Here is a 23,470-nt window from a genome sequence, read left to right on the forward strand (position 1 = left end):
TAAACCACAATAATCTTCCATTTCCAACCAAAAAAAAAAAAAAAAGAAGCGAAAACACAAGCACCAAATAAAAATAAATAAGATCATCAGAGATTGAACGAGAGAACACGAACAATCGGAGAGAATTTGATCTTCTTATACAACAATCCCTCCGTCTCTCTCTCTCTCTCTCTCTCTCTCTCTCTCTCTCTCTCTCTAAGGTTGAGAGAAATTCCCCCATCTCTATGAGATTTCCAATCCTTGACTTTAATTTTAGAGATCTTTTTCTGGAATTCAAAAAATTATCAGACTCTGACAATTTTGGCGGCCTTGACAACGGGATTTTCCCTGGCGATGGCTTCGCGCCCGGCTGCCTTGTAGTCGTAGCTGCAGACATGGCGGTCGGTGTACCGGTGCTCCGAGCAGAAGAGCTCTCCACAGCGGCACCGGAAACCGGTCAACCCGACCTTCCTTCTGCACCCCGAGCACCGGTTCACCTCCGATCTCGGCCGATCCGACGAAGAAAACGCCGTTTTTAACTCCTTGATCGTCTCAGCCGATCGCGACGAGCTGGATCTATGAATCTTCTGTGGCAATTTGTTAGATAAAGACGATGAAGACAACGTCGTAGCTATTGCTGTTGCTGCGGTGGTGGTGGTGGTGGTGGCGTTGAAGCACTTCTGGCACATGTTGTTGGTGGCTGGGTTTCCCGTGACGCCGCAGTTGTTGACGCAAAGAGGTATCGTTTCTGGAACCTTGAATTCCGTCTCTTCCTTGCCTGTTTTCTGAGCCATTTTTATCCTTTAAGCTGGGTTTTTTTTTTTTTTTTATCAGGTTCTGGGATCCGAGAGGTTTTAGAGAGAGGAAGAGGAGAACGCTGGGAAAAGCTTGGTTTCGTTTGGTGGGCGAGAGAGAGAGATGGGGGATTTTAAGGGATTGAGAGGTCGGTAATGGCGAGGGAATATGGGCCTCATAGAGACGCGTATCAAGCAATTTTTTGGGGTTTGTCGAAATTACGGTAATGGCCTCGGCTGTTCCTCGGTTTCTTTTCTCTCTCTGTCGATTGGGTCTGACGTGTAAATCGTCAGTATTCAGTCAGTTGTGGGACCTGCGTTTTCACCATCTCATATGAAATAAAATTATAAAACTATATCCTCAAATTTAATTGCCTCTGTTATCTATCCTCATTTCCACGCCTACTTTCCAAATGATTTTCTCTGTATTTTATTCTATTGTTTAGTCTCTTTTTTTTTTTTCAAATAAGTATTTAATTTCCTTTTTTTTTTTTAAGTATATAAGGATATCCAATATTATCTTCTTCCTATCAGAACAGTTTTCCCATAATTACGGGAGGATTTCAGGTTTAGAGATAATATTTAAGAGATTATTATTATTATTATTATTATTTATTTATGTGGCCAAATATTGGCTTGTCACTTAGAATAATTTCTGGAGGGAAGTGCACATTTTCCACTAATCACATCACAAAAATTTATGATAATTTAGTTGAGAAGATGAAGGTCAGATTAGCTTAATAAGCAAGCGATCTTGTATTGTATTGTATTGTATTGGTAGCAGAAGTCGGTGATTGTTGATAATTGTGAGTTTGTTCATTATAATTCATCATCTATTTTAAAAAAGAAGAAACAGCAGCAAAAATATGAACTGTTGGATGCATCTTTCAAAAGAGATGAGATATTTTAGCAGTATGTTACTATTCATGAATAGTATAGCAATAGTTTATGATAAAAAATATACATATATATTTATATATATTAAAAAAAAAAAAAAAAAAAAAGGAGGAGTAGAATGAGAATTTCACACAGATTATTGGTGACCGTGACAAAGGGCATTTTCTCACGTCCAGCTTTATAAAGCCGCCCTATCTGACCGCATCCCCGAGGTGAGGACCCCTCCACTTTTCGTTCTCCGAGCAAGTCGCTTTCACTCGCCTTGACGAACACGTGTACATGACACGCGTCCCCTGCCACCTCTTGAGTTTGTCATCACCATTCCTGCGCGTGAGAGATGGCTGGTCAATTAATGGATCCTCCTCCTAAAACTAGAGTGATTATACAGTCACCGAGGATAAGAATCCTCCCGACTGACATGGCATGTTACGTAATTTTATATTAAAAACAAAAAACAAAAAATCTGATTGAAAGAAATCCCCTCATTTTTCTTGTTGAAAATCCGTACCTACCGCCGCACGCACATATCCTCCCTCTCTCACCGTCCGCCCCCGGCCTCCATCTCGCGCGGCAGCAGAGCACCATTTCAGGCATCTTCTTCCGGCTCCCCTCCAGCCAGCCTCGCTTCTCCCACGAATCCTAGCGGTAGATTTTCTAGACTTCCATATTTTCCTCTTACTCGAATGTTAGGGCTTTTGATCTTCAAATGTTGGGGTTTTTTATTCTGCTGTGATCTACGTTAGGGTTTTTATGTTTATTTAATTCTTTCTTGTTCTACCTGCTGTGTTCGATCGATCTACGTTAGGGTTTTGTTGCAGTTTGCAAAGTTCGGCTCTCTCTATCTGCCCTTCTCTCTCTCTCTCTCTCGTTGGTTCACGTAGTGGTAATGAAAAAGCTTGTGACAGTGCTGGGTTTCTTTTATGTGTTTATTTTCGTTGTTGTTTAGTTATTTGAGTTCAGTCTGCTACTTTAGAACATTCCTAAGAATGTCTTGTTTCTATGTTCTCCTTGTCGAGATTTTCTTGCTTAAACCATATACTTGTACAACATACATGAATTTCTTAATGGTAAATGTCAGAGTCCAAATTGTACAACATACATTTTAAGGATTCTTGATCATTACATATTTTCATGAGTTCTGAACTAGATGTCAATTCAGCTTCGTTTGGAAAGAAACTCATCTCAACTCATTATTACAACTTTTTCAAATCCCAACACAAAATATAATAAACAATTCAACTTTTTCAAATCTCAAATTAATAATAATATTCTAATAATATTTTATCATCTCAACTCAACTCAGTTCAACATCCAAACGCAGTCTTAATCTAACGGGTCTCCTCATTCTTTATATTTCTTTTGAAAATATCAGAATTTTTTAAATACTTCTTTGATTGCACCTTGGACGACTAATATTTCCAAAAAATAAATTGTAACTTATCTGTTTCGTTAAATGCTAGGATATTGATGGTCATGTGTCTGTTTCTCTGTTGCAAATTGTCCTAAGCCAACAACTTAGATAATATGCTCATTTGTTTCTCCTTAATAAGTTGTTCCTCGATATATGCATTCACTTAATTGTGTATCCCTACATGTTCTGCAACTCAGAAGGCTTGAAGCTATTTCATTGATGCTGCCTGAGGTTTAATATGCCTACTCCATGTTTGTATCCTAAATTGTATCCAAGTTGAGATGTAGTATGTGTTTGATTTAGGTTGTTGCAGATTGTATCACATGATATATTAGAGCAAAGAAGCTTGGATATTTAATTATGACAGATTGCTCTAGATTCTTGTTCTCAGTTTAATAGGGTATGTCTGGAATGCACAAGTATTTTTTAATAGGTATGTCTGGAATGCATAAGTATTTGAAAATAAACATCACTTACTCTTTTTTTCGATTGCAATGCATGCCTTGTAGATTTAAAACATCTATTTAATTTATTTATTTATTTATTTTTTGTGTGTGTTTGGGGGGGGGGGGGGGGGGAGTTGCATTTAGAAGAGATGTATTATGATGGTGATAGGTTTATCTAGTGGAATTATTTGTTCATTAAAACCAGACCATTTGCATTGCTGAGTTCTTTCTTATTCATTTGATTGTTGAGTTCTTGCTCCGATTACGTGCTCTTTAGCTGTTCCTCTTGTTAGATCTTTGATGATTATCGCTTATGTTGTTCCTCTTGTTGTTCTGTTATGCAATTGTTTCTTTAACATCTCATCTAAGAATCATTTTTTATTTCTTTTTTATAGATCTTGCTCCGATTACGTGCTCTTTTTCTATTCCTTTTGTTATATCTTTGATGATTATCGCTTATGCTGTTCCTCTTGTTGTTCTGTTATGCGATTGTTTCTTTAACATATCATCTAACAATCCTTTTTTAGTTCTTTTTTATAGATCAAGGGGAAAAAAAAAAAAAAAAAAAAACTATAGCAGTGGCCATGAAGCACTTGATTGTTCCTAAGGCATACATCATGTTTTTATGAAAAAGCAAAAACCTGCGTGTAAAAGATTCTAAAACATAAAAGAACCTGCTTGTATAATATCAGTTATTGAAGTTGTACTGCACCTTGGTTTCCAACACCAAGAACAAGCCCTAATGTGCATTAGGATAACACTACAAAAACCCAGACTTTGCAATATCAAACCCAGATTTTTTTTTTTAAAATCTGGTTGGATCTTCCTAGACAAGTGCGATGGTTCTTTCAAACCGACAGTACACACTTGATCAAGTATACACTACGGAGGATCTTCATATTGGACCGACTGCTCCTCCTCCAATGCAGGTAGCATCAACATGAAATATGGGCAACATTATGCTTTTAATTTTGAGAAGATTCTTATTACTTTTTGTTCATTTGGGTGCAAAGGGGAGGATTGCATCTCTCGGACTAGGATTATGATCTATAAGTTTATTTATAAATGATGCAGTTTTGGTGGAGATGATTAAGTTTTGGTGGAGATGAATATGTTTTGGTGGAGATGACTATTGTTTTTGGTGGAGATGGCTAGATTTTTTAGTGTATTGTCGCCATAAACATGTAATGCTATTGTAAATTCCAGACATTGTTGTTCGGTACGGTTTTGTTGTTCTTGAGTATTTCAATGCTTTATTGATCAAGTTTGATCTCTTTTTTTGTGACGAAACTACACTGTCATATATAAGAGAAATTCCTATAGGGCGATGCAAAATGAAGCAACGTGTTTGGCACCATTTCAGATGGACGTGTTTGGTATGGCATCAATCTTGTCCCCATTTTGAAGCCAACGTGTTTGGCATCCTCTTGTTTTTGGTTCTCATGCAAGTCTCTGGTGTTTGAACCATGTGTTGTCTCTACCTAACGCCAAATCAACCAAAATAATCGGTAGCTAGGAGGAGTACGACCCAACCAAAACTGATACACCACGAAAGGGGAGGATTAATCCGTCCATGATTTATTAATGCTCGTTTGAAGGGTGAGATAAGATGAGATGAGAATTTTGTAAATAGCAGTAAGTTATTTTATGAATGGTAATGAGATAGTTCGAATTAAGTATTTTTTGAATTTTGAGAAAGGAGAAAAAAAATTGAATAAAAATTATTGTTAGAATATAGTTATATAATATTATTTTTGTTTAGAGATTTATAAAAGTTGATTTGTAATGATTAATTTGAAAAAATTGTAATGATTAATTTGAAAATATTGTAACTATTAGTTTGAAAATGTTTGTATTTAAATTATGTTTGGAAAGAAGATGGGATGAAATAAGATGATATTAGAATTTTGAAATGAGATATATTTCCAAACAAGTCCTAGCCAATGGCATAATAAAGATTTGTAATGTACAATCAAGACATAGAATGAAAACAAGTAAACTTTTTCTAGATTACAATTAGTCCATTTTGGGCCAGAGATATCTAAAGAGTATGGTACTCGTTTGATATAATTGTCACATTCTTAATATGAGTAAAATTAAAAAACCGAAAATTAAGCTAAAATGAAAACAACTTCATATAAAATTAAGCATGCAATTACATATTGCTCACATTGTTTTTTCAGAAATTTCAAAACAAAGTAACCACGACATTGAAATTACTATAAAGAAACTGACACTCAAGTTTTTTCTTGCGCCTCTCAATCTCTACATGTATCTTTTGAAGTTGAGTTTTTAATCGGTTGATTCTCTTTTCGCCATATAATAGTATTTTTGAGTCATGCTATCAGAAAAATCTGCAAAAATGCCTAGCCTGTAAAATCGTCCAATACATATTAGCAAACAAAGACGACCAACCATTTACATTGTCAATATGTACTGCAAATATCTTTCACCCCCAACAATATTTTCAGAACTATCAACCCCAGCAATTACATTAACGAACACTGATCCTTCAATATTTTTTAATAAGTAAAATAAAATTTTATGGACACTAAAGACAGGCCTATAAAAATAAAGTGCTAAAAATAATCGTTTGAGCTCATCCAAGAAACATTCGATCTTCGAACCATTGACCCTTCAAAACAGAAAGGTGTGGAAGAACGATTACCCAGTAATCAATACAAGCACAAGTCATGTAATATCTACAGAAGGCAAGAAAAATAATTTTATGAACTAACTCATTGTACTTTAATGAGGTAATGCAAACCAGAATATGCTGGCATAACTTACTTTATAATTTTTGTTTACTTGTTCTTGATAAGAAGATCAACAAGCTGGGATGGTTTCTTATCTGCTTCACATTCCATGTACTGCAAAAAAAGTTGAGACGTCAACTTAACCTCGTTTGAATTCAAAACCCACCTCAACTCATTTCATTTCATCATTACAATTTTTTCAAATTCCCACACAAAATATAATAAACAATTCAACTTTTTCAAATCCTAAAACAACTTTTCCAAATTCTCACACAAAATATAATAAACAATTCAACTTTTATTCTACTATTTCAACTCATTTCAATTCATCTCTGAACTCAAACCACTCTGATGAAAGACAGATAAGGGCGTGACTCTTGGAGAGACACAGTAGCCAATGTAAAAAAAATTTACATGGTTTTTGGCACGAGTATCAGATGTTCTTATACATTTGGTTGAAAATGTTTCTTAATCTTCTCAATCTTAGAACATGACCGCACCACAAATCATCCATTTTAAAGTTTATCTTCAACTCCACTTAAAATGAAGTTCCAAGTAACATGACTTGATAAGGATGGGGCAGTTTCTTTTTCCCCAATTGTGTCAAAAATATAGAATGAGAAGCCATCCTGGAGAGCATACATACATTCTCAAACAACACCGTATACACAAACACCTTCATGAACCATTAATTTCTACGGAATAGTTCTTAAAACCTCAACTACGGGTTCAGATTCTGTCATCCTAGCATATAACATAGTAATAATATCCGCGATAAATATTGAGACGACAAGATCAAAACTAATAATCAGGACCGTGAAGTTACTAGAACAAATACCTCGAGGTTCCTAAAGTCCAAGCCGTCGACGCGTTCCATGATGTCGTATATTCTGCTCAGAGTGCCGACCAATAAATTAGCTCCTTCCGCTTCTATTTTCTTCAGGTCAGCTTTCACTTCCACTCCCCCAACGAGTAACACAGGCTTAAAATTTGGTAGCATCGAAACGAAAGCTGGCTGCGCAACATCATATATCTGTCGGACCCAAAATTCTCTTTAATTATCCGGATTATTCTCAGCAACCAAAAATATAATTTAGAGAAAACAAAGATGAAGAAATAGAGGGAAACGAACCTGGCGGGGCTTAGGATGGGTTTTAGTTCTGCCGAGGATCTCGAGGAGTGGGACCACGAAGGCTAGGGTCTTACCTGAGCCGGTGGCGGCGTCTACGGCCACGTCTTTGTGGCTGCATAGTAAGGGGATGGTGGTGGCTTGGACCGACGTAAAGAACGGGAGGGATGGAGGCGAGTGGCTGCAAGATCTGAAATTTTGGGAGAAAATGAGAGGGAAGGGACGGAGTGATTTGGCAGATCTCAATTGTTTTTTCTTTTTTTTAAGGCCACGTGGCTAGAGCCACGTCAGTCAGATATGCCCTCGGGACGTTCCCTCGGTGGCTCTCGACCTTTGTCATCTCGATTCCTGCGCGTGAGAGATGGCTGGTCAATTAATGGAACCTCCTCCTAAAATTTTAATAAGGTAACGCGTACTTAATTTATATATCGAATAAAAAATAAAAAATAACCACGATAAAAAATATATATAATGCGGTTTAAATAGTAAATTAAAATAAAATAAAGTTGAAAGTTAAATAAAATATTATTTTTTAGTATTATTATTATAAAATTTAAAAAAATTAAATTATTTATTATATTTTATATAAAAATTTTAAAAATATAATAATAAGATAAAATAAAATATTTTCAATACCTAAACAGCCTAAAATCAAGTTGACGCTGCAGTTCATCGAGTAGTTTAATTTTAATCTAATTTACAGCAGCGATCCGATTAATGTCTGTATATATATTGCACGAGTTGAAAGCGTCTAAGGATGTTGATCTGAAAATCCAAGACGATGGTCGGACGGTTGTGATTGGCCTACTCGCTACTCGCACGCGGCGGAGGAACACTTGTGTGTTGGATAGAAAATGACCTTTCAGTGGTGGGTCTCACATCATGCTTAGCCAACCACGTAGGTTCGCTCTCAGATTGTAATGATTCTACCTAAGATCAAAAATGAAAATGAAAGTGACTAATGAGTGAGGTCTTCTGGAAGCAGACCAAAAAAAAAAAAAAAAAAAACTCAAGATTTGTTCGAATACTTGTTCGGGTCGGGTCATTATTGAACTTAATAGTAATTGGAATTTTGAATTGATTATAGTTATATTAGGAAAGTATTAATCATCGTAAATATTATTTCATTTGTTCAAAGATGTCTATACACATCCACTATACATACATACATACATACATAATAACGCATCACGGATACCTTCAATTATAGATTTCCATATTGTTTGATATGAGAAATCATGAGCATGATCCTCTCACTCGATAAATAGCAGCCTCTATCTTTTTCTTATTTTTTTTAACGTAGAAGACAAGAAGTTCGAACATGATTGTTGATCCGGCCTTATGCTCGTGGAAAAGCAGACCCACCTTTTATGTTGGAAGGATGAGTATCGAAATGGTTTACCTGTAAGTGTCAAACCGAATTGAATATTGATATTGATACATCTGTTTCAATATAAAAACGGTTTTATCTCGTATTATTATTATAATTTTTTTAAATTTTTATATAAAATATAAAATATAATAAATAATTCAATATTTTTAAATCTTAAAATAATAATAATAATAATAATAAATAATATTTTATTTAATTTTTATTTAAAATGATCTGATCTCGTTATCTAAATGGGCCTAAACCCCTGGAACAAGTGTTGGGTATTGGGTTCTATGGAGGATGGCCCTGAAAAGTTCAACGTTGCCTACAACCGATACGCGTGGGCTCCTAGACAGTTTTTGTTTTCGGGTTCAAATGATGGAAGAAGAAGAAAGAGAGCAAAAATCAAAAAGGCCTAAATAATATTTGTTTAATATTTTCATAATGGAGAAATTATGAATATTAGAGATTTACTTGAGTCGACGTGTATGCCTTTCCATTTTAGATTAACGAAAAACCCATTGGCAAGCAATGGCATTCTCATGAAGCACAAGAAAGGCGAAACGTTAGCATTAGCGGTAATTGTAAAGCCCAAACTGCAAACCAGAAACATTTCTCATTCAAGATAATTACATATTTACACAGCCTCTGGAAATCCCACCGCATTCATCCTCCTCCCCGACGCCGACATTCGTAAAGAGTTTACCATTTACTACAAAACTCATAAATTTAACCCCCAAAAATCAAAACCTCCAATTTGGAAAATATTCCCCTGATATTCTTCGGAATCACCAGTTAGCGTTTTCATCGAATTCTTTCATCTATTTAAATCGTTTGCGTATGAGCAACACCTTATTTTGGCAAACTTTGCGGTCTGTTTTCCGAGGAAAATCTCGCCTTTCCGCATATTTTGGCACCGCATCACTCTCTTTGAGCTCTTCGCTCAGTTTCAGAGTGTCTCATTCCTTTGCGGACATTCATAAACCCGAACTAGGGTTTTTTTTTTGGGAGATAACTATAGAGGCGGTTAGGGTTTTGTTAATTAGGAAAAGTGATTACAGATGGGAACCGTCGATCGGGCCGATGATCGGACATTTAATGTTAATTTTACCAGCGATGGAGTGAAGAAGCTAAGGGAGGCAGTGAAGGAGAAACTGATGGAATTCACAGATTTCAGCGACGACCATCTCGTGGTATGAGCTTGCTTCATTTCTTGTCTTTTTGGACTCTATGCGCGTCGAGAGACTTTGTATGTGCAATGGCTATCTATATATGCATTAAGTTTTGTGTTTTCAAGGATTGTTCAATTATGGTTGTTGATTTGTCTTGGGGCAAGGGTGTTGGGCGGTTGCTTTTGGGTTACATATGTTGTCCTTGCATGTTGTTCGATCGGGTTTGATTCATTTGGTTGCTGTTGATACCATGGACTGGCTTAAGTGAACTGTGACCCACTTTACTTTTCTAGATAATATTAGAATGCTGTGAAAGAGTCTAGAGCAGGTGATGGCTACGAAATGCGAGCTTTTAAACCTATGAGAGCTATAAAAGTTTACATGTTTTATATTGGTTCTGGTTTTAGAAGATATAAACTCCGCGAGTATGAAATATGAAGAAGCGCTGAATGGTTGCATGCGTTTTTCTTCATGTTTAAGAGAGCTATAAAATGTTGCATGTATTTAACAGTTCTTGTCTTTTATTTTAGACAAACGGTTTAGTATTTTAAACTATCAACTTACCTGTCAAGGTGCAGCCTAGTGGTTAAACGGCAGGCTTAGGATGAGGCCCTTGCCTTGGTGAGGTTCCATGTCATAAAAAAAACTTGAAACTGCCAACTCAGCCTGATTTTCCAATTTTTATTGTCAGGAATACGTGATTGTATTGGTAAAGAATGGCAAGCGCAAGGAAGAAGCAAGGAATGAGTTGCATGTGTTTTTGGACGATGACACTGATTCTTTCATATCTTGGTAAAATTTAGCCCCATTTAATGTGCAAACTTGACGCCAACTTTTTTGAACAACTTTGCTCTCTGTTATCCCTACATGTAAGCTATTTATTTTTTGTTCATATTTTATTTTAACAGGCTGTGGGATCATCTAGCTTCAAATTTAAATCTGTATCATCAACCTCAAGAGTCTCATATGGAGGAAGATCCGAAAACAAAACCCACATTAGGTGACCAAGGTGGAAAAAATGTTTCTCACCATTCAAGTTCTGAACCAGAAAGAGAAAAGCCTAATGTGTTATCTAGAAGTCGGCACAATCGGGAATGGAAAGGACTTGTGAGGGATGCAGCTGAACCTCCTCCTCTTCGGAGCTCTGGTATTGAAAATTTCCATTTAGAGGAGAAGTCTTATCTCAAAGTCAGTCGTGCAAAGAGGTCTCCTTCTCCCCGACCTTCCATTCAGAGGAAAAGAAATCGACCTTATGAGCATGAGAATAAGAGGGTTTGTTTGTTTGTCTTTTTAATTTATTCCCTGAATGCAATTTTTTTTTTTTTTATCGGTAATTCCCTGGATGCAAAATGAATGTCTGTTTCTTTCGAATTCAGGTAAAATAAGGTCACTAGTCATGATTGTACAAACTGAAGTTAAGTGGAGTCTTGTTGGATTCTTTTGTATTACAAACCTAGCAATAACCTTGAGGCACTATGGATTAGAGTTGTATTGGTTGGTCTACATGTTGTGCGGAAGTTGTCGACATTTCTATAAGGGACCACGTGTTTGGATTGTCACCTTTTTCCTACCAGTGCCACTGTTAATGTACATATTCACTAATATTGCCAAAATTGGAAATCACATAGAAACTAACAACTTTACTTTTTTGCGGCTGCCTTAGGAAGTCTGGGTGTCCTGGTGGATCAAACAGTTGATTTCATTTTTCATTGAAACTGAAAAAGGATTTGGTGGTTTTTTATTTCATATATGTGTATATGTTCTGGTTCAAGCATGGTTTTTTTGATAAATGAAAAAAAGAGAATGTGCGCTAGAGAGATGTGACTTTCAGATTAATTTTTTATTTTTTATTTTTCATGTTACTCTTCCATAACATTGCTTTCCAACTTCCTGATCCACTAAAGAATATTTTGGCAGAGGGAGGCAGTTTCTCAACGAAATATTGATGCCCCTAGGCGGCTACTTCAGTTTGCTGTTCGAGATGCAGTGGCAACTTCGAGTCCGTCTACTTTGACAAATGAACCCAAATTGAAGCGTCTTCGTTCAGTGGTTTCAACATCCACTGGTGATGTATCACTTGCCAGTCATCGTCAGCGGATTAAGTCTGTTGCCAGAGTACCAAATCCCATGGCTACTGTAATTAGAGCTGTTGCAGAAGCTGCAGAAGACGTAATAAAAGTTAAACCATCTGGAAGTGTGTTTGACCGACTTGGTCGTGGTATAGATACATCAGAAGCCAGTGACCAAGATGCAGAATTTAGAGAAGCTGATGTTGAGGATGGAGAGCATGGAGATTTTGATCAAATTCAGGAGCAAACACGGTTGCGTTATCATCAAAGAAGCAACTACAGTGGACATTATGATGGTAACATGGATATGTTGGATAGTGAAACTGGTTTGGCATCTGATTCTACATCTGACAACGAGGGGTACAATGGTGTCAATGTTGTGGGCCATAACGTAATGGATGTTTCTCAGAGTGTTACATCTGCTGGAAAAATGGTTGACGAGTCACTGATAATGCAGTATAGTGTAGCTAAAAATACTGATGATGTCAAACCACGCAACAAGGATCAGGATCAACCTGTGGTGGCATCAAAAACTTCTCGTAGTAAGATAGTAAACATCTCTGTGAATGTAAATACTTGGAAGCCACCTCATTATCAGGAGCATAGGGAGATTGTGGATATTGATAATCAGAAATCTGTACAAGAGAGTGATATGGCATCTGGCAATACTGGTTTGCGACTGATGAAGGAGAATAGCAATCCTGTCACAGTTGGTAATGGAAATGTAAGATCATGAATATTTACGTAATCATGCCTGCAAATGTATGCATAGAAATAGAATACATATATTTGAAGTCAAATATGTATGTGTGGGGTTGTATTGTTATTTTTTTTAATTATCTGTTGCTAGCATTGAACTTGCCCTTTTGATGATAAACAGGCAAATCCTGCTGCAGATGCTCAGAAAGAATCCCTGAAGACACCGTCATCTGCTCCTGGTGAGTTGCAAACTCTCAAAATATATGGAGCCTTCTTTGTCACTAAAGTGAAATATATTAAAGCAAAACCTGGATAATAATTTCTGTTATTTCCTTTCCTTTTATTTGGTGTATGTCAAGATTGTTAGCTGTTTTGCTTGTGTCTCTTCTCTGTCTGTTGTGATATAATGTTATACCTGTACTAAACTCATCTTTATAAACGTTATTTTATGTGGTATTCTGTAGGTTTACATGCTGCTGGCCGTCTCTTAGAGGATGCTGATTCTCGAACAATTTTTGTCAGCAATGTAATAACTCGTATATGTGTCCTTCCGTATATGGAAGCATGCCTCTGTTCTTGACATCTTTTGTTCTTGACAGGTTCATTTTGCTGCTACCAAGGACAGTCTTTCTCGGCATTTTAATAAATTTGGAGATGTGCTAAAAGTGATTATAGTTACTGATGCAGCAACAGGGCAGCCAAAAGGGTAATAAGATATTTCAGATTTTTTCCTTTCTGATTAATATCTCCTAGTCTTTCCTTCTATTCTTGGTAAAACATTTTTTTATTAAAAGCATTTTGATAAGAGATGTTATTTGAGCAGGTCAGCTTATGTAGAGTTCATGAGAAAAGAGGCAGCAGACAATGCTCTATCTCTTGATGGAACCTCCTTCATGTCACGGATTCTCAAGGTATTTCTTCCAGAAGCTGGATCTCAATTATAGAAGCTGTTTTCTTTAGTTTCTAGAAATGATAGTGTTCTTGCTTTTCTGCTGATGTGTTTGTGGCATGAGTGGATAATGAAATATATTGGTTGCCTAGATAGCTTAAGCTGCTTAGAAGTTCTAGCATATTATACAACGGGAAGATCTAATGGATAATGAAGCTAACAAGTGCATCATGTAAGCCAAGTCGTGGCAGAATAGATGTGTGGTTATAACTGTTATGTTTTATGAATTGAAGTATTGGACAATGATGTGAAATCCATGATGTTCTTGATTGTGGCTTGGATATGTAGTTACTGAAGAAGCTCTGCCAATTGTTTTCCTAATTGCAGGTTGTGAGGAGTACTGCTCATCAAGAAGCTGCCCCTATCATGACATGGCCTCGCATTGCCCGGGGCTCTCCATTTGCTGCTGCTAGGTTTGCCAGGGTTCCTTTTCCAAGAGGCATAGCTGGTGCATTCAGGGGTCGCCCTCCCATCAAACCCGGTGCCAGGAGCTTGCAATGGAAGCGGGATGCGCAGGCCACTCAACCTGAAAATGGTGCTCCTGTCTCTGGAAATTCTGTTCTGTCAACTGCACCGCGTAGTCTAACATATGTCAGAGCAGGGTCAAAGCCAGATGGGAATCCTGGTACAACCTAGCTGTTCCAATTCTTTTGCAAACTATCAAGTACAATCCTCCTGTTATCAGAATATGATTCCTTCTCTCTACATGCACATTTTGAAGGCAGAGGAAGGTCTGAAGAAGAGTTGCAATTTTTCCCGGGCTGGAGAAGGTTTTGTTTTTGTTTTTTCTTTTCTTTGTTTTTTTTTTTTTTTTTTTTTGGGAGGTGGGGAGGTGGGGTTGCAAAAGTGTAGTGGATCTGAGATTGGCCGAAGTCATTTTTCGTGGTTGAAATTTGTGCATAGGAATATCTTCACTTGTTTTGTATTTCCTATTATGATTTTGTTAATAAAATTAAAAAAGAGAAGGAAAAACCAATGGACAATGCTGAGTGGCAGCCCCCCGTGCATTTGAATTTTTTTTGTTTTCACTTTCTTTCAAATACTTTTTTAACATCCGTTAAGAAAAGAAATACACAAATCACATCTTTGACTGTTAAAAACAAAAAATTAAAATTAAAGCTTCCCAACACGTCCAAAGCAACGAGTGACAGCAAGAGTCGAGTTTCTCAAAAGAACACTTTCTTTGTTAAATAACAGCTCTACTCGGGAAGCCTTCGCTATTAATGGAGTCCTGAAAGTCTATCTCGTTGTTTGTGTTGGAGAAGATCTAAAGAGATTTGTAGTACCGATCGAGTGTTTGGGTCTCTATACTGTGAAATTTCCACCCACACCTCTTTGCTTTTCTTCAAAATGGTGAGAGAGAGCAAAAATGGTTATGAGAAGAGGGTCATGTGCCTGGGTTGCAAGTGAAGCAATCGGTGGACGTCAAGCTTGGTTTTCGATGCTTGGGTTGCCATTATTTTTTATCAAAAGGCGTGCCCATTTTGTAGCGTTTATACAAGACGGTTACAATAAGCATTTTTTTAAGTACGAAATGTATAGAAAAGTAAAAAGTCAAAATGGCACGGAAGCCTCTTTTATACTCTTTGCTTTTCTCCCTCCTCTGTATCGCTGGTTCATCCCCTGCACAGCTTCACAAAAACAAACAAATAAAACTTCTCTTCTCCTGCACTAACATCGATTCGTCCATCCACAACATTGCATCATTTCTCTTCTCTTGGGTAAAATATGTGTGTTAGTGATCTGTAAACACTTTTTTTGACAATCTGAGAGTATCCTCTTTTCATTTGTATATGTACTTAGTGATTTTTAACTAAATTGATCGCATTCATTTTATCTTCATTTGTACGTGTATATTTGAGTCCTTCTACAACTTAAAAAAAATTTGAAAAAAAAAAATGAAGAGCAGTAGCCATGGCCAAGATTTGCATTTTTATTTTTTTAAAGAAATCATTTTTATGTACATCTTCAAATTTTTCTTAAAGATTTACACTATTAAATAAAAGTCATGCGCATAGGAAGACAAAACAAAAAAAAATGAACTGCATTACAAAGTTTTTTTCTGTTTCAGTTTTCAAGTTGCATTACATTAAGCTTAACTTCCCTGCCTCAAGAAATTCTTATATTTTCAGTTGCCAGGGAAAAAAGTTTTTTCAGTCATTTTGCTTATTCAAACATGAAATGGTGCATGCTGCATGGTAGACATGCAAAATTTATCTTTTTGCTGCAAATGAGTTCATTAATGCCTGAAGTTTTCGACCCTTGGTCTCTGGCACCAACTTCGCCAACACTACCAACACTTGAACGTAAATATCGCACCAACAGAGTGGAAGTTGTGGTGGAGTGATGGGTTTCCAGAAGTTCTTAGGGGTGTGAAATAATTTTGGTGTCGGCCATAATTTCTTTTACGTTCAAGTGTTGGGAATTATCAGGGTAAAATGGTAAAATGGAGTACTGATGTTTTATGCAAGGCTAAAATGGAGTTTTCAGACTGCTGACATGGTTTCGTGCCTCCTCCCGTTCGTGCGTTTATAGCATTTTTGTTTTTCATAAATGACCAAATCTACGTCAATGAATCTTTTGGAACAAAGCCACGTCATCTCGACGGCAGAATGACCAGAAATCCAATTGACAAGCCTGCAACACAAATGTAAATTTTCAAATTCTTCGCGATCTGCAGTCAGTCAAAATCTGCAATCTGCCTTGCTCTTCCATCCTCTTAAAGAAGTACATTGGCTTCAATGATTTCCGCAACATGAATGCCAACGAGAATGGAAAAATAAATGCCACCGCGCTCTGAATTGAAATCTCAGCAATAGGTGAAGACTTGGTAATGTAAGAAACCCAAGCTCCAAGGCCAAGATGAAACATACCCAGAAGAGCCGCCGCTTTACTCGAACTGTCGATTGTCTTCATCATACCTTCTAGAACTTCTCTGGTTTCATTGGCCAAAGCCGAGAGGTCCCGCTCCACGGTTGGTTCCTCAATTTCTTGATGTTTGAAATCGGGGTTTTGGCTAGGGTATTGACTAGGGTTTTGGGGTTTCTCGAATTCTGAGGATGAATAAAATCTGGGTTTTCCTCCATAAAACCAGTCAAGGCGAAAACTTCGGCATTTGTTACCGATGGGATTTGGGCCAGACACAGCTCAGTGCTTAAACTCGGGGTGGTTTTCCTAGGGTTAGGGATAAACTACTTATGGACTTTTTATTCGTTAAACGATAAAAGTGAGGGTCTTGAGAACTGGTACTAGAGATTGAGCATAATCTAACGGAAGCAAGAAGGAAGTTTTGGGGTTTTGGGTCTCGTGTGTCCTGAACTTCAGTAATAGTGATTGAGTTTGTGGAAGCTGAAGTTGTGGAATTGAAGAGAATGGAATCCGGGTTTAGTGTTTTTTATGGGAGCTGCGAAGGAGTAGAATTGAAGTGTTGAGGGGTGAGGTATGAGAAGGGTTCACTCTTGGGGTTTCGAATAATAGGGGGATAATGAAGGAGGTGGAGGATGATCGGAATATATGAGAGGGTTTTGGAAGTTTCGAGCTGAGCCTGCGTAAGATAATGGCGGCCATTTGTGTTGGGTGCGGAGGAGAAGAAAGACAGACGGGTTCGGAACGACTTATAGCAAAATCGACCTATGATACAAAACGACTAGTAGCACAGAACTTTTTATTTTTTGGTTTATTGTGCCGAACAATTTTTGAATTCTGTGCTGAACATTTATTTTGGTAGCACGAATGTAATCACAAACAAGCCATTAGCAAATGGTTCAGACTTGTGCAAATCTACCACCGAGAATGTTCTGTTCTTTGGAATGATGAATCAAATGCGCGCAACTTACAGGGATCTACTCGTCCTCCTACATTTGGCAAATAAAATGGATCCTCGAAGGTAAATTACAGATATGATTCATTTATACGCAACGCATGATATAGGGTGCTGGATTTGAATATTGCCGTAGCAAGCACCTACAACACAAACAGATGGACACCAACAGCATATGAATATCCGATCCACAAACGAATCCGAGGAAGAAAAAAGGTCATGATCCGGCAGCCATGGCTGGCATCGGATATATCCGATCCTCATGATAAGTATAATAGACTCTCAACTCATTGCAATGAACCAGAGTGCAGCAACCAGAGAAAACTTCTCAACTCATTGCAATGAACCAGAGTGCAGCAACCAGAGAAAACTTAATGGAGATTGGAGGCCATTGGCGGTTAAAATTAAGAAAAAACGAAGTAATTTGGTATTGGGATGCAATACTGAAGAGGACTGACCTTCTTCATCTCTATTAATGTGGCTGCAGCCAGTAGTAGATTAACGACAAGACACTTGAAACAATAAGAATTTGCATCAAGGAATAATAGAGTGTCACTTCATATGATCTTAAGAAAGAATTGGAAAAATGTAGAAAAACGTGAAGAATATGAAAATTGAAAGCTAACATGAGGTTCCTCTTCGATCACAAACACTGGATATATGTTGTCAAATAGTTCTTGAAAGAGAAAAAGTTATACTGATAGGATTTCTTTAGGTCTTCTCCAGTGATCAAAGTTCAAATATCAATAACTGATCAGATAAGAAAGAAAAAGAAAAAGGGTGTGCTCAAATCTGTCGCATATTTATTTTATTTCGTTACGTCGCAGTCGTCATCTGATAACTGGAAGACTCTTTATACCAATAGCTTTCTTCTTTCTTTAGCCCTTAACTATATATTCCTTAATTTACAACTGATTTTGCCATTCATATTGTCTTGTTAAACTATCAATTTCTTTATATATGTCAACTTATTTGTTTATGCCTGAAAATAGCTTTTTTTTTTTTTTTACTAAATTGCAATGAAAAAAGAATAAAAAATCAAGCACAGTTTGAAACAAAATATATAACCTAGTAAGATGCAGCAAAATGCTCTTTTATTTCCTTCGTACCATACGGCTCACATAGGACATGAAAGACAGGTACAAGAATTCTAGGAAGAAAACAGGTAAAAGTAAATCCAATTAGAACAGAGCAATTAACAAAGGATAAATCTGAATATTGTAAGTTGAAGCAGCTCCCACTCTTTTGAATGTCTTGGTAAATCTATTGCAAGTAGTAAGCCAAGAGAGACACCAGAGAAGCACCAACCATAGAACCAACAACAGGCAAGCCAGCTGAGGCTCCACTGCTCGGCCCCGGTGCGGGAGCTGGGGAGTACTGCTCGTGACCTTTATCTGCCAACACTGCACTCATTGAGGCGGCAGCGACGAGGACTGCAAGGGCAATCTTCTTCATCTCCATTGCAGTAGGTGAGCGTGATGTATCGGCAAGAATCTCACAAACAAGAGAGTTTTTCACCGATAACGCCAATGGAATTTGCAGCCTGTCGATTGAGTTTGGGGTCGGGAGGCATTTATAGGACAGCTTTGAGCTTCTTTTTTTTTGTTTTTTTTTTTTCTTCTTCCTATTTTTAACATTTCGTATTGGTAGGACTACATTAATTTACGCGGTTTAATTGGTAAACGTACGAGTATTTGTGGGAAAATGGGGATTTGAGATTCTTGGTTTAAACGTGTTTTGTGGGAAAATTTGAAGGAGCAAAATCGGGATGGGAATTAATTAAGGGTGACGAACAATTAGTATTGACGCAACAGTTGGACAGCCTCAATTTCGTTTCAGCATTAACACTTTGAACTGTTTGTATTTAGTTTGTGATCTACATATGGCTGCCTTCATTTTAATAGACTTAAAATATTTATTTATTTATTTATTTATTAATAGGTGGAATTCGATCCTTGGTTCTCTCTCCCTCACCTCCATCCACAATCCTCTAATTAAAAATAAATAAATAAATAAAATATTTATCCTTGACATACCATATGACTTTAATTTCTTCCCTAGTTCATGATCATAGGATATGTTGGGATCATGTCAGAGTCCCCAGCCACATATCTTAATCCCCATATTAAAAAAGAAAAGAAAGAAAACTGCTCTGTAAACTAAATGAAAATATATTTTGAATAGTTAGTAGATCAATGCTGAAAGAAAATCAGTCACAGCCAATACTAATCAGCATATCTAGTTTATTTTGTATTCTTTCATCATAATAGGTTGTGCATTTGAATGGGTTAAATCATGATAATTCAAATGATAAAGGCCCGGTCAAGTACTCGTTGGTAACGATCAAATTAATACAAAGGATGACAAGCTTAATTGCTTGATATCTGATCAACAATATATATATATATATATATATATATGTATTTGTAATATTGAAAGGAATGATCAGAAGTAGTCTCCACGTACGGGGTTTTCTTCTGATGAAACATCCCCTGGCATCCATCCTAGCTCTTCCATTTACAACTTTCAAAGCACATATGATAAAATAATAGAAGACCTTGTGCTACAAACCTAGGCCACCAACGCGACCACAAAACTATCTTAAACAGTACTGCATGCCAAGTACCACATGATTTCTTTTTGATCAAGCTCAGCAGATCATTATCAACCAAGACTACTACAGACTTTTGTGTAAGAATTACGTAATTATAATACTAAAGATCAAGGGATAATCGTGAGGTGTACCTAAGCAGTATTAAATATAAATATAAATATATATAAGAAAGCAGCCGATCGAGGGCATGGGTTTACTTGGACGCAAAGAAGAAGCTGGGCATAACTGCTGTCTTCACCAACAGCAGAAGAAACGCGCCCACATTGTTCACTCCTCGCCAACCAAACCAACAATAGACCATTCGTTTCCTTAATTTCCCAAGTTAAAACACTCTCTCTCTCTCTCTCTCTCTCTCTCTCTCTCTCTCCGTGGCCAGTTCCACTTGCCACCTGTCCACGTTTTCCATGGGACCCCCACGCCTTCCCCACCGTCATAAACCTACTATATATACGGTGACATCCAGCTCCAACATATATTGTATCCCGATCAACTCACGAAGTCGGAAGTACTCCCTGATCAATCTCATTCATTAGTCAAGTCTATTGAGTCTTTTTAATTTACTCTGGTCTGCTTTTGGTAGCAATGGCGCAAAGATTCAGCACGTTGGCCTTGGCTACTCTCTTGGCGGTGGTGGCGATGTTCTCTACCTTTGCTCCATGCAGCGTGTTGGCTCAAGAGTTTGCGCCCGCTCCAGCACCATCATTGGAGAGAGGAGCTGCTTCTTACTCTGCTCCTCTCTCTGGGGCTGTCCTTTCGGCCTCTGTGTTTCTGTCCGTACTTGCTCTTTTGAAGCGCTGAAAGAACTACATATATATATATATTGATTCTGGATTCGGTTTATTGGATTCTTAATTTGTGGTTGTAGAGGGATGGATTGGATGGGCTGTGAGGGTATTTCATATCTTATTTATTTGTTGTAGGCTATATATAGAGATGAGATGAGAGAAACAAATAAAAGAGATGATGACACATATGATCATATATATGGCTATTGTAATCATGTATACGTATGGTTTTCTTTATGCGGGTTTCTGATTATAATTAATTAATATTGATATATCATACATTATATATTTTTTCATTGAATATATTATTTACATACAGTTTGATTTTATTTAATTTGGATTCGTTTTTCTTATTCATTAATAATTAATGTTGTCGATCATAATTATACGCGTTCATATTAAATTGGGTGGTTTTCTTTTTAAACACTGATAAATTGGTTTATTTTTACAAAATAGCCAACATGATTATTCAAACTTGATTAACTCTAATTAAGGAGCAATTTAATTATTCAGTGATCATAACTAGCTAGATTTGGCATGCATGCCATATATGTATATATATATATATATATATGCATCTAATTAACATAGATATATAGATATTCATTTTAAAATATGTGTGATAAAATATCAGATCAGCCCAACAAAACTAAATACAAGATAAAAATAGAAAAATAAAACAATATCTTCCTCTTATCTCTTTCAGAAGTCCTGAGCAATCAAAAGTGGACCTGATTTGTATACAATTAATTAACCTAAATCTTGCAGTATTTTTAGGAGAAAAATTATTCTCATTAATCACTATTCACCATCTCACATCCCACGCTATAAAAAACATTCTCACATCTAATGAAAAACATCCATATATCTTATAAAAAAGTTATAGGTGTGGAATGTGTAAGGTCCGTAGGCCAAGGCTCAAACCTCCCTTCACCCGCCTTATGAAGAGAATTTGTTTGAGGAATAAATGAAATTGAGTGCCATCTAATTTCAAGAAGAATAAATACAGTGTTTATGCTTAAAAAAAGCTCAACCAAGCGAATTATGTTGGAATTATTGTACCTTGCAAAGATTTGTCTCACATGGCCGTTCCCATCTTTTTCCCTGTAGGAGCATCATGTTTTGTATTATTATTATTATTATCCTTTTGTACAAATTCATGATCTGATCCAACACCTAAAGTCCGCCAGCCCTGCATTTCCAACTACCAGTAAAACAACTCCATCTGCTTGCATTCTAACTTCTCTTAACTTCTTTAAATTTCCAGAACTTCCAGTACTGCTCTCCCCTTAAACTGTCTTTCAGAACCTTCTCTCTCTGTCCCTCTCTCAAAACTTCTGATATTGTACCACTTTTTCAAAGATCCATTGTGTATTTCCTTGGATTCCTCTCTCTCTCTCTCTCTCGTTCGGACTAGTAACGCACATCGAGAATCTCTCTCTGAGAATACACACACACACACACACACACACACACACACACACATATATATATATATATATCCAAGCTCAGCTCATTGTCACTCTGAATAGCTATGATGGTGCCTTATTTGTTCTTCGCGCTGGCTTTCTCTGCTGTACCTCTAATTCTTTATGTTCCTCCTGTTAGAAATTTTAACTTCTTTGTAGAGGCCATGGAAGATTTAATGAGGGAATTAAGAATATATATCAATAGGATGTATCCACGGGCACGTGTTGTTTGGTCTAGGATCTTGAATTGTGTGGTTTTCATCAGCAATTCGAGGAGGTAGATCATTTTGATTCTTCTCAAGCAGAGTCGTAGCTAGTTTAAATAATTGTCTTTGTTCCGATTTTTGTTTTGTTTTCACGGTTCATTAGTTCTATTTTCTTTCGTTGTCTTGTAACTTGGATTGTTATAATTGTGTGAGTTGTTTCTTCTACTAGTGCTGTGGTCGCAGAATCATGTTGTAAAACTGCTGTGAATGTGAGTTACTTCAAGGCAATATGAGGATTAATCATAGCTCTCTCTCTCTCTCTCTCTCTCTCTCTCTCTCTCTGTTGCTTGCACACCGATCTAAATACCAGATTGAGCTTAAAAAGAATGAAGAAAGAAAGAACGCTGGCTCTTAATTTATTCTGTCTACATACATGGAGTTTTGAGTTTGCAAGAAGAGACAGAATTAAACTGTGTCAGACATGCACAAACAGTAGGAACGAGCTTGAAGAAAAAGTTGCTTTTGATGTTTCTCTTATCTGGATTAGGTTTGCAGGGTTGGGCGGTTTATCATTGTTGGTTTCTATCCAGTCTGATCAATATGGTTCTCCTTCTACATCACCATCTGAAAGTCTCGCTCTTTTTTGTAAATGAAGGCAGAATAGAAAAATAACCTATTTAACAGTACCGATGTTTTGTATCTGTTACTTTAATCTTAAAATGGATTTAAGTTTCGTCATTCAAGGTTTTGCTTTGGATGGTTGTAAAAGAAACTGTATGTTCTATTCAGTTATTCTTATTTTCTACAGCTGATTTGAATCTGATATACATATATAGGTCCTACAGATACGGTCCACATTACCACAGCTCTGCCTGTATCATCAAAAGTAACTTTGCCTCAATC

At 36.9% G+C, this 23,470-nt stretch overlaps 2 protein-coding genes and 2 long non-coding RNA genes across 4 annotated transcripts; 2 read left to right on the plus strand and 2 right to left on the minus strand.

Annotated features, from left to right (window-relative positions):
- On the minus strand, positions 1 to 948 carry LOC121238372 (zinc finger A20 and AN1 domain-containing stress-associated protein 5-like). Its single transcript, XM_041135217.1, has one exon. It carries the CDS (start codon positions 771 to 773, stop codon positions 285 to 287), a length of 489 nt encoding a protein of 162 aa, XP_040991151.1. The 5' UTR covers positions 774 to 948; the 3' UTR covers positions 1 to 284.
- A 494-nt stretch (positions 949 to 1,442) lies between these two features.
- On the plus strand, positions 1,443 to 2,816 carry LOC121238379. The gene is made up of 2 exons (XR_005935111.1): positions 1,443 to 2,315; positions 2,489 to 2,816. It is a non-coding gene; the product is annotated as an uncharacterized LOC121238379 (long non-coding RNA).
- A 3,391-nt stretch (positions 2,817 to 6,207) lies between these two features.
- On the minus strand, positions 6,208 to 22,056 carry LOC121238380. The gene is made up of 3 exons (XR_005935112.1): positions 22,046 to 22,056; positions 6,318 to 6,427; positions 6,208 to 6,229 (listed from the first exon to the last, which is right to left on the minus strand). It is a non-coding gene; the product is annotated as an uncharacterized LOC121238380 (long non-coding RNA).
- LOC121238373 lies at positions 9,310 to 14,649 on the plus strand. Its single transcript, XM_041135218.1, has 9 exons — positions 9,310 to 9,977; positions 10,648 to 10,748; positions 10,865 to 11,228; positions 11,874 to 12,749; positions 12,906 to 12,963; positions 13,189 to 13,250; positions 13,324 to 13,430; positions 13,548 to 13,635; positions 14,001 to 14,649. The coding sequence occupies exons 1-9, from the start codon at positions 9,846 to 9,848 to the stop codon at positions 14,307 to 14,309; spliced, it is 2,097 nt and encodes a 698-aa protein (XP_040991152.1). The 5' UTR covers positions 9,310 to 9,845; the 3' UTR covers positions 14,310 to 14,649.
- Positions 22,057 to 23,470: the final 1,414 nt, after the last annotated feature.

Source organism: Juglans microcarpa x Juglans regia, chromosome 7D (genome assembly GCF_004785595.1).
Source record: "Juglans microcarpa x Juglans regia isolate MS1-56 chromosome 7D, Jm3101_v1.0, whole genome shotgun sequence".
Lineage (NCBI taxonomy): Eukaryota > Viridiplantae > Streptophyta > Magnoliopsida > Fagales > Juglandaceae > Juglans > Juglans microcarpa x Juglans regia.

What these genes read in the sequence shown, in the direction of transcription:
- LOC121238372 (XM_041135217.1), bottom strand. Translation starts at nt 773, where the DNA reads ATGGCTCAGAAAACAGGCAAGGAAGAGACGGAATTCAAGGTTCCAGAA.
- LOC121238373 (XM_041135218.1), top strand. Translation starts at nt 9,846, where the DNA reads ATGGGAACCGTCGATCGGGCCGATGATCGGACATTTAATGTTAATTTT. An exon ending in TCAGCGACGACCATCTCGTG is followed by an intron (nt 9,978 to 10,647) that starts GTATGAGCTTGC and finishes TTTTATTGTCAG; the next exon opens with GAATACGTGATTGTATTGGT. An exon ending in TCATGTCACGGATTCTCAAG is followed by an intron (nt 13,636 to 14,000) that starts GTATTTCTTCCA and finishes TCCTAATTGCAG; the next exon opens with GTTGTGAGGAGTACTGCTCA.